Raw genomic sequence first — 10146 nt, forward strand, 5'->3', positions numbered from 1 at the left:
TTAGACGACCACCACCCTTTTTAATGAGGGGAATTCTTGTCTTTTCTCCATCTTTCCCAAACAAAACCCAAGCCATTTTGGAACTAAATTTAGTCCCTTATCAGTACCCAATGAGGTTTTTCTCTCATTAACACTTGAAATATTTTTAGACCAAGAATTGGAGAGAAGGAGAAGAGTTAATGTACAAGAGTTTCAAGCAAGGTCTTTGAACTTCGCTTAGATAATCTTTGTTTCAGGTATATAAGACTATCAATACGTTGGACTAAATTGGTTTCCATGCCCTACATCTTCATACAGACAAGTTGAATCTTGAGTTTGAGTTTTAATTCCGATAAAGTGAATTTTAAGTTATTGTCACAACCCCAACCCGCCATGACTGACACCCACAATACTTATTCCAGTGGGAGAACTATTTCTACAACCCAACTTATCAAACTTTAGGAGATAACAGTTAAAGACTTGCGAAAGCAGGAATAAACCAAAATTAATACTGAGTTCCCATACACTCAATCAACCATGTTAATAACAATGAAATACGAAAGTAAACACATCATAGGAACTGAAAGTCATCGTACCAAAACTCTAACTAATAAGTCTAGACCAGGAGTACAACTCCAAATAGAAACTAGTAATAAATAGAAACCTTGTCTAAACACCTAAGTCTTGGAAAAGAAAAGGACTAGAATAACGATAGAGTCCACGACAGCCTGAAGGAAAAACTAACCCTTGAACTCGAAGACACGATCACTCCTCTAGACGAGGTCTCTTCGCAATCGGCTGAATATGTCCTGTACTCAACAAAAAGATAGAGCAAGTATAGTATTAGTACACAAAAGACAATAGTGTACTGATAGGATCATGCGGTTAGCCAGTAAGCAGATTATAGACAAGTAAATCCAATGTAATAGGCATATACATATATAGGATAAGTCAACAACAGCTCAATATCACAACTCAATGTCTTCCACATGTTATAATTCACGTAAGGGTCCTCTCAAGGGACCTACAAATAATCAACTTTATGTCAGAATGTGACACCCGATCCAAGTATGTGTCGGAATATGAAACCCAATCCAAATTATGTGTTAAAACGTGATACCTGATCCCAAGATATCACAATCACAACGACATTCAATGCTTACAAATTAATATACCACCAAGAACAGGTTTATCACAGCAAGTGATCATTTCACACATATTCTAGCATGTTCCCCTATTCATATACACACATGCATATCATGAATCAATTTAACAAGTATGTGAAACACATATGTGAAATTAGACCATCACCTACCTCAAATTCAAGATTTCACAACCTTACAATGCAAGAGCCTTCCCTTTCCAAATTCGTTCTTCTAGTTCTTGGTTTAAAAAATATTAAATTAATATCAAAGGTTATTATAATGGCCTAACTATCAGGAAATATAACACAATTTCACTTCCTAGGCCAAACCCATGATCCTAACCTTACCCTAGGCTATTTTCCACCATAGATTTTCAGTTCAAACCCTCACTTAATGATTATCACCCATACTTCTAATTTCTAAGAATTAAAGTATGAATCTAGGGAGTAAAAACCTTACCTTAAGTGTAGAAATCTATGGAAAATCAATGGAAATTCCCCAAGGTCGCCTCTTGGGTTTTTAGAAACTTATTGTTGGAAAAGACCATTTTTGTTCTTTTTCATGACTTAAGTCGCGACTGTCCCACTCTAGCAAATATAATCCCACTCTGGCGGGAAATACTATAACCGTGGGCTCGGAGTTTGTGCTCCAAGCCTCCATTTCACCACACACCCCCTTTCAAAGACCTTTAAAATATACCCTTCATGCCAACTTTGATGTCGGGAGTTTTACTCACCCGAATGCGATTACACGAAGCTATAAATGCTCCATATCATCTTGGCTACCATCCTTTCCAATCAAATTATAAATTTGACCTTCCATTATTCACGTGTCACCCTAGACTTTACCTGACTCAAAATTCGTCTAAGTCTGCACTAGACTCAAATTTTTTGAAGTTATCAGCCAAAATTTTCCGACCCAAAATTCTTTTCCATTGACCTATCCCTAATGACAAAAATAGATCGTTACAGTTATCTATATAAAATGATCATTGAGTTCTTTATATATATGAGTAATGAGTAAATTGTGATGATTTCTATAATTCGAGTTCTTGAGTTTTATTCATGCCTATATTCACACGAACCCTGGTCGAGTATATTCTCATTGGTTATATTTTGTGCATTGATTTAAGTTTAGAATTGATATAAGAAGTTTTGAGCATAATTTAGTACTTGAATTGTGAATCAGTGATATCATTTCATGTTTCGGGAGTGGTATTGAGCATCGAGTTGGACAAAAGTCAAATCACTCTAGTTCTATAAACTACATGGCCAGTGTAAGATACTATCGTATTGAAAGTCGAGCAACTTCTCATTGCCTCTAAGAAAGCTCATAAGGTGGATCCATATGTTAAAGTTTATCCCATACCTTGTCAAGGTATGAGATGACTCTTGCAACTTGGGCAAGACGTATCATCATGAAGCTCATAGTGATGGTTGTCGGTTAGAGAAACTCCCCCAAAAGTAAAGTATTATTATTTTAAGTTGCTTTTATTGCATGTTTTATTTGAGTAAGTTAAACTGATTGTTACTATATAATAGTAGTCTTTTGCATATGAGTTATTTCAGTCTTCGATTCAATTATTTGTTTTCTTCCTGCCATATTACATGCCATATATTTCATGTACTGACGTCATTCGATGTTGCATTTTTTTATTATGCAAACACATGTATTAGACATCATCAATAGGCGCTTCATTGAGATCAATCTCCATCCAACTTTTGGTGAGACCTTTTTGCATTCAGAGACTCTCTAGAGTCTTTATTTCCATTCTTTATTTCAATATTAGTATTATGCATGTGGTAGTCACGAGGCTGTTCCAGTACGTATTTTAGAGTCAGAGTTATAGGCTTTGTTGACTAGTCAGACAATGCTTGAGTTTATTCAGTTTAGTTCTATGAGTTCATGCTTTAAAAACATTGAGATTTACTATATTTAAAGTATGTTTTGAAACTTTATTTTGAAAAGTGCATTTTATAAATTTGCACACCTATTATGATTCTATTTTTATGAGTTAAAGTCTTCCGCTTAGTGAGTTAGACATGCCAAGGGTTCGCTTAGGAACCAACAATGGTTTCTGAGTACCGACCACTCTCAGGGTATAGACTAGGGGCGTGACAAACAACTTTTATGTGTTTGATCAGATTTTTTCTATCTTATATTTTAATATAATAGACTATTTCAGTTTAATTCCTCATTCAGTTATCTTCTATTGCTATTTCATGTTTATCTTCGATTTTTTTTGTATAAAGATTAATATCACAAGGATTAGTGATGTAAGAATTAGTAATGAAGGGATTATTTTTATCAAGTGTTTGGTTCATTGCTTCCCACCTAATCTTCTGTTTGATTTATGTGAGGTCCCGAAAGTTGAGAATTCAAACTTTAGAGTTAAAAAGGAAAAACAGTAAAAATTTGGACTGGTGCTCGCCCGGTGGAACTTGGCAGCTCACCAAAAGGGTTGGGCAACTCACCCATCACCCCACGAGCTCGCCAAATCAGTATGGAAAAGAGGTTTAGTGGTTAGGATAGTTGGGCGAGAAAAGGATGGTTTTGGTGACTTGCCAAATCGGATGGGCGAGCAAGCCTATCTCGCCTAAAAGTTCAAAGAAGTTGGCAGGGTTGAGGAAGGATTAGGTGAGGGGTGGCTAGATCAGTAACTCGTCGATCTAGTAGGCGAGTAGGGTCAAGCTTGCCAAAATCATCTGAGGTTTTTCCCTCTAAACTTAGGAAGATTAGAAAGGTAGCAAAGAGGTTGGCGATTTGCCGAATGGGTTGGCGAGGACGATCGGTCTCGCCCAACTGCCCTCCCTCCATTTTAATGAAGGGTATTTTTGTCTGTTCTGAATCATTTAATTCCTAGAATACGTCATTTTAAGCCTATTCCTAAAGACTATAACTAACTAAACCCTTTGAATTCCCCCCATTCACTCTCCTATCCTCAATTACAACAATAATCTCTCTATAATAATCTCCTAAAGGTCAATTCTCAAGTCAAGCTAGGTTAAAGGATTACCAAGGGTTCAAGTCTCATTTTTCAGATTTTTGAGCTTTGTTAATCAAGGTATGTGAGAATTCTTCCATGAATCCTTCCATCCATGGAATCCCAAGGTTTTCTCTAAATTCTTCTTTATAAATTCTATTCCTAAAGCCCTAATTGTTATGAAATTGCATTGGGTCAATTCAATTATAGTTTCTTTCATTATCATTGAGTTAATTATGCATGATTTAAGTTAAATTGCATGACTTCAAGTTGATTTTCATGGACCCATGCACTATGTTATTTTAAGTATGAACCTATGAAATTATGATCATGAATTAATGACATATTTTATGAAAAAGCTATGACAATGATGAATTATGATTTTAAAGACGTTTCAACGATGTATTTATGGTTTGAAAGGAAATTCTCACACATTATGTTAAAGAGGTGAAAGGTTTTTCTCACCTAATCACAGATTCATAAGGATTGAAAGGCTTTCTCATTCTTATATGAATCAACTAGGTTTATGATCTACTCTTATGACTATTTTCATGATGATGTTAATGACTATATTTTTCAATGTATTCCATTGGGATAATGACTAAGTACCGAGAGGAATTTAAGGCGGGATTTGGTCTGAAAGCCAAAATAGTTTCCAAGAAAATCCTAGTAGCAACCTTTAGTCCTTAACTATTGTCCGCGTGGGTTTGCCTTATGGTAGCTAGTGCATTCACATATATCTCATGATGTTAAGATGTTCTCACGGATTCTACTTTGACAAGTAGCCTCTCTTTTCTCAATGTGGGAGTTATATCTGATTCCATGTTATAGCTTGCATTGTCTTAAGTGTTGGTTAAGGTCCTATCCCACATAAAAGATTTATGTTATTGTATAAGTTCTTATGTTCACTTTATGATGCATTGACCATATGATTATGACGTTATTTAAATGTTTTCAAGTTTTACTTATGTTTTAAAGATATTGGTCATGCATTCCATGTTCATATTGCTTATGTCTAGGGCTGTTCAAAATCGACCGCTATCGATAACCCAACCGCAAAATTGGCTTATTGGCTTATTGGTATTGGGTTATCAAATTAGTGGGTGGAAAATGGATTTAAATTTTATAATTAATGGCTTATCGGTGTGGGGAATGGATTACTCAATTTTGTTATTGGGTAACCATTAATCCTTTAAGAATTTATTATATTTTAATATATTTTATCCCTAAACATATAAAATATGTATAATATTAATAATTATAATTTGTAAACTTAAAATAAACCTCAACAAGACAAGCCCAATTAATTAAACAGGCCAAACCTATTTAATTAAACAAGCCAAGCCCATTTAATTAAATAGGCCAAACCCATTTAATTAAACAGGCCAAGCCTATTTAAAGTAACAGCCCTACTTCTAGTCTTCTACAGACTACAGAGTTCTATACTTCTATTTGACATTTGGGCACTTGGCTATACTTGTTGCCTCTGTCTCAGACTCTCATCTCTCATTCTCTCTTGCGCCGCCTTGTCTTCTTCGCCACCAGACCTCCCCTTCTTTCCCTTAGGCTGCCGAACCTTCGCCGCTATTCTCTTTCCAAAAGCTGGGTATGAACACTACAAAGGGAGAGAAGGGATAACAACAGTTCAAAATCTTGACATGAAAAGGTGGGTATATTTACTCTTGTTGTGAATTTTGGCTAAAGCATGAATTTCTTTGAGGTTTCAGATCTTTGGTTCACTAATTCTTTATGTTAATGTTCTAAATCCTCACTTTATATCTAAATCGGTTTCGAATCTACTTTGATTATTTCTGTTAATTTTGGTATGTGCTTCACTAATTTTGACTTTATTAAATTACTAGTATAAACTTGATTATCCATATCATAGCTCTTTTTTGGGTTGTTGATTGAAATATAGCGAAGCAAAGTCTTAAACTTCTAGCATGGCTAAACAAAGTGATAAGGTGATAGGCGAAAGTGAGGCTTCAAATGCAGCAAGTCATGCTGAGATACCTCTATCAACTAGTGCTAAAAGAAGGAGAAAAAGGTCTGCTGCTTGGGATCATTTTACAGAAGTTGAAACTTTCGAAGGTACGAAAGCAAAGTATAGCCATTGCTATAAGTTGCACTATTTTAAGTCAAGAGATGGTACGTCGACTCTTCTTGGTCATTTATTGACATGTCCTAAACTTTCTACTCCTCTTGTTGATAAAAAACAATCAACCATAGGCTTTAAATCTATTCTGAAGGGTAGTCAAGGTGATGTAGTTGTTGTCTCTTGGAAATTTGACCAAGAAGAGTGTAGGAAGGTTTTATGTCGTATGGTAATAGTTGATGAGCTTTCTTTTATCTTTGTATAAAAATAAGGTTTTAAAGAATTTATGAAAATGGCTCAACCTCATTTTTGGATCCCTTCCCGTAGTACTGTAACTAGGGACTATTTTAATCTGTTTAATGAAGAAAAACAAAAATTGAGGAGGTATTTTATAGAAACAAAACAGAGAATTTGTATTACTACTGACACATGGACTTTTATACAAAGAATCAATTACATGTCTATTGCTGCCCACTGGATCGATAGTGATTGGAACATGCGCAAGAAAATACTTAATTTTTGTCCTATTATTAGCCATAAGGGTGAAGATATGGCAAATGGTATTAATAGGTGCTTACGTGAGTGGGGGATAAATAAGATCTTTACTGTCACAGTTGATAATGTAAGCTCAAATGATGTGACAGTAAAAGAATTGTCTAAGCAATTAATAAAAATGAGAACTAATTTGATGAACGGTAATCACCTTCACGTGAGGTGTATGGCTCATGTAATGAATCTTGTTGTCTAGGATAGTTTAAAAGAATGTTCTTTGTCTATTGAACGTGTTAGACATGCAGTTAGATATGTTAGGCAGTCTCCTGCGAGGTTGAAAGCATTTCAAGAAAGTTGTGACGATGAACAACTCAGTTGCAAAAAATCTTTATGCTTAGACGTTCCAACTAGGTGGAATTTCACCTATCTGATGTTGAGTAGGGCTGTTGAATTTGAGAATGCATTTTCAAATTATGCTTTCCATGAAATTGGCTTGAGACATTATCTTGAAAATTCTTATGTTGAAATTGAAATCACTGCCGGTGAACTTTTGAGTAGTGATTGGGTCCATGTGAAAAGAATTATGAGATTTCTTGAGATATTTTATCTTCTTACTTTAAAAATATCGGGATCACGTTATGTTACGTCAAATATTCATTTTCTTGAAATTTATGCGGTTGCTGTTTATTTGAATCATTTGATGGCAAGCGAAGACACTAGTTTAAGCGATATGGCAAAAAAGATGCAAGAAAAATTTAATAAGTATTGGGGAGATCCAGCAAAAATGAATAAGATAATTTTTATTTCGTGTATTTTGAATCCTTGTTACAAGCTTGAATCAGTTAGGTATGCACTTGTAAAGATGTTTGGGGAAAAAGGGCCATCTATACAAGCAGAAATAAAGAATTACATAACTTCATTATTTAGCGAGTATGTAAAATCCAACTCAAAAGGAACTGTTCTTGCTCCATCTTCACCTTTCTCTTCACTGGACACTTCTACTTCTCAGCTTTTTAGCAGTCAAGTAAGTACCCAAAGTACAAGACTTTTAGAATCACTTATGAAAGATCTAAAGAACTATAAAACAGTGAATGGAGGTGTGGATGCTAGAATGGAGTTAGATAAATATTTTGGTGAAGAAACCGAGGATGATAGTAAAGAATTTAACATCCTAAACTAGTGGAAAATGAACTCAGCTAGATTTCCTATTCTTGTTGAGATGGCTCGTGATACATTAGCTGTACCAGTTTCAAGTATAGCATCTGAATCTGCATTTAATACGGGAGGATGTCTTCTTGATTCATTTAGGAGTTCATTGACTCCTAATTTAGTGCAAGCTCTAGTGTGTCTTCAAGATTGGTTTCGAAGTGAAAAATTAAAACAATCTGTTAGCGTTGAGGATGATCTTGATAATCTCGAGCAGCTTGAACAATATAATGATACTTTTTATTATATTTTTTGTATATTATTGTTGTAAATGGTTTATACTTATTACATGACTTATTATGATAATTTTCTCTTCAGATTTAGCCAGCACTGGAAAAGATCCTACGCCTACTGTAGTTGACATATAAATATATATTGGTGGGAACTAATACACTTGTTACTGCTTTGTAATAGTGACTTAGTGAGTACTCTCTTTGTTTAACATATAATGTTGAAATTCTTCAGCATTGTGTTATCTAATTTGAAGTAGTAGTAGACATTTGAGAATTGTTTGATTTAATATGATTTGTAATCATTTGTTGAATGCAGGAGAACTGGAGAAGAATGTGCTTTCACAAGAAAAGAAAGACGAGCAGAAAGTTGTGGACGCAATATGGGAATTTTCTTATTTATGCAATTTGTTGTTTATGCAATTTGTTTTTTTTTAATCTTCAAAGCTCAGTGTAGTATTAAGTTGTGTGTACTGTGTACTCTTCTTGACTGCCATGGTGGCTTGAAATAATTTAAACTAGTTTGATGTTGCTTGAAATTGGTATAATGGTGTTGATTCAAGAAATTGAGACTGAGTTATGTGTTAAGCTGATTTTATGTTTTGGATTCAGTTTCTGTTATTATGCTATTGTTAGAATGCCTTCGGCTGAGTTTGGTAGAATTTACAAAGACCTTAGCAGCATTGGAGATACAGGTGTAATTTGCCTCTCATGATAACTGTGGCTTTAGTAAGTTGTATAATGTCAACTAAACATTAACTTTTGTTTCAACTGATTGTTGCAGTTGTTATTTTGGTGACAAATGAAGGTGTAAAATTCTCAATCAGAGGTGACATTGGTACTGCTAATATTGTTTGCAAGAAAAATACAATTGTTTACAAGGTAGATTATTTTTGCTTATCGCATTTAGTTTTCTTGTTTGATTCTTGCTATAAGTTGATGTATGACTTATTTGTTTCAAAATGGCAGCCTGAAGAAGCCACAGTTATAAATATGAATGAGCCAGTATCATTGACATTTGAGAATTGTTTGATTTAATATGATTTATATTCATTTGTTGAATGCAGGAGAACTGAAGAAGAATGTTCTTCCACAAGAAAAGAAAGACAACCAGAAAGCTGTGGACGCAATATGGAAATTTTCTTGTTTATGCAATTTGTTTTCTTTAATCTTCAAAGCTCAGTGTAGTGTTAAGTTGTGTGTACTGTGTACTCTTCTTGACTGTCATGGTGGTTGTAGGCCTATAGCTAACTAGCTATATATGAATATACTGTGAAAGTGTGAAGTTTAATTGGCGGGTTGTTGTTAATCTGTTCACATATGACATATCTGCTTACGTAACTTCTTACATTGTGCATGCCTGTTAAGAAGGGGAATTGAAGTAAATAGCAGAAATTGTACATGTTACCATACCATCGATACACTGCCCGATAACCGTTCGATAATTACTAATCCGATACCGAACCAACTTATATCTTATAGGTTGGCTAGCGGATTAGTACTTTTAAAAGCCGATAACCGTTAAGTCAAACCGTTAAGCATAATAATCCGTCCGATCCGCCCAATAAGCACCCCTACTTATGTCCTATTATCATTGTTCATGCATATGTCTCACATACTTATTGTATTTCATGTACTAACGCATACTTTTACCTACATTAATTGTATCATAATATAGGGTCTGATAATTACGCTTCTCCCACTCGTGGCTAGAGTTGCTTGTTACTATCACTTGATTGGTGAGTCCTCATGTCTCGAGGGCGTAACCAACAAGAGTTTTATATTCTTTGCTGTAACATTTTCTTCTTTTATTGGGTATTCTGGGAACATGTCTTATGCCCCCATCTAGACTAAAGTAGAGGCATGCTTTAGACTATCACCAGTTGCAATTCTGATTGTTTGGACATGTTGCTTTGAGTTCTTTTTTCTATTTGAAGTTTTCATTTGAGACTCTTCCGCTTACGCTTTTATTAATGTTTTACTTATCTTATGAATGCGATGTATGCTAAGAGGCTT

The 10146-nt window shown here is 34.7% G+C and overlaps 1 protein-coding gene and 1 pseudogene across 1 annotated transcript; both read left to right on the forward strand.

The window, feature by feature from the left end:
* The first annotated feature begins 7880 nt into the window (after positions 1 to 7880).
* LOC129884200 (uncharacterized) lies at positions 7881 to 9168 on the forward strand. The gene is made up of 5 exons (XM_055958540.1): positions 7881 to 8061; positions 8450 to 8543; positions 8743 to 8825; positions 8915 to 9012; positions 9100 to 9168. Exons 1-5 carry the CDS (start codon positions 7881 to 7883, stop codon positions 9166 to 9168), a joined length of 525 nt encoding a protein of 174 aa, XP_055814515.1.
* A 214-nt stretch (positions 9169 to 9382) lies between these two features.
* On the forward strand, positions 9383 to 9483 carry LOC129888170 (small nucleolar RNA snoR109; annotated as a pseudogene).
* Positions 9484 to 10146: the final 663 nt, after the last annotated feature.

Source organism: Solanum dulcamara, chromosome 4 (assembly GCF_947179165.1).
Source record: "Solanum dulcamara chromosome 4, daSolDulc1.2, whole genome shotgun sequence".
NCBI classification, from domain to species: Eukaryota; Viridiplantae; Streptophyta; class Magnoliopsida; order Solanales; family Solanaceae; genus Solanum; species Solanum dulcamara.

What these genes read in the sequence shown, in the direction of transcription:
- LOC129884200 (XM_055958540.1), top strand. Translation starts at nt 7,881, where the DNA reads ATGAACTCAGCTAGATTTCCTATTCTTGTTGAGATGGCTCGTGATACA. An exon ending in TCTTCAAGATTGGTTTCGAA is followed by an intron (nt 8,062 to 8,449) that starts GTGAAAAATTAA and finishes TGTTGAATGCAG; the next exon opens with GAGAACTGGAGAAGAATGTG. An exon ending in TCTTATTTATGCAATTTGTT is followed by an intron (nt 8,544 to 8,742) that starts GTTTATGCAATT and finishes TTTTGGATTCAG; the next exon opens with TTTCTGTTATTATGCTATTG.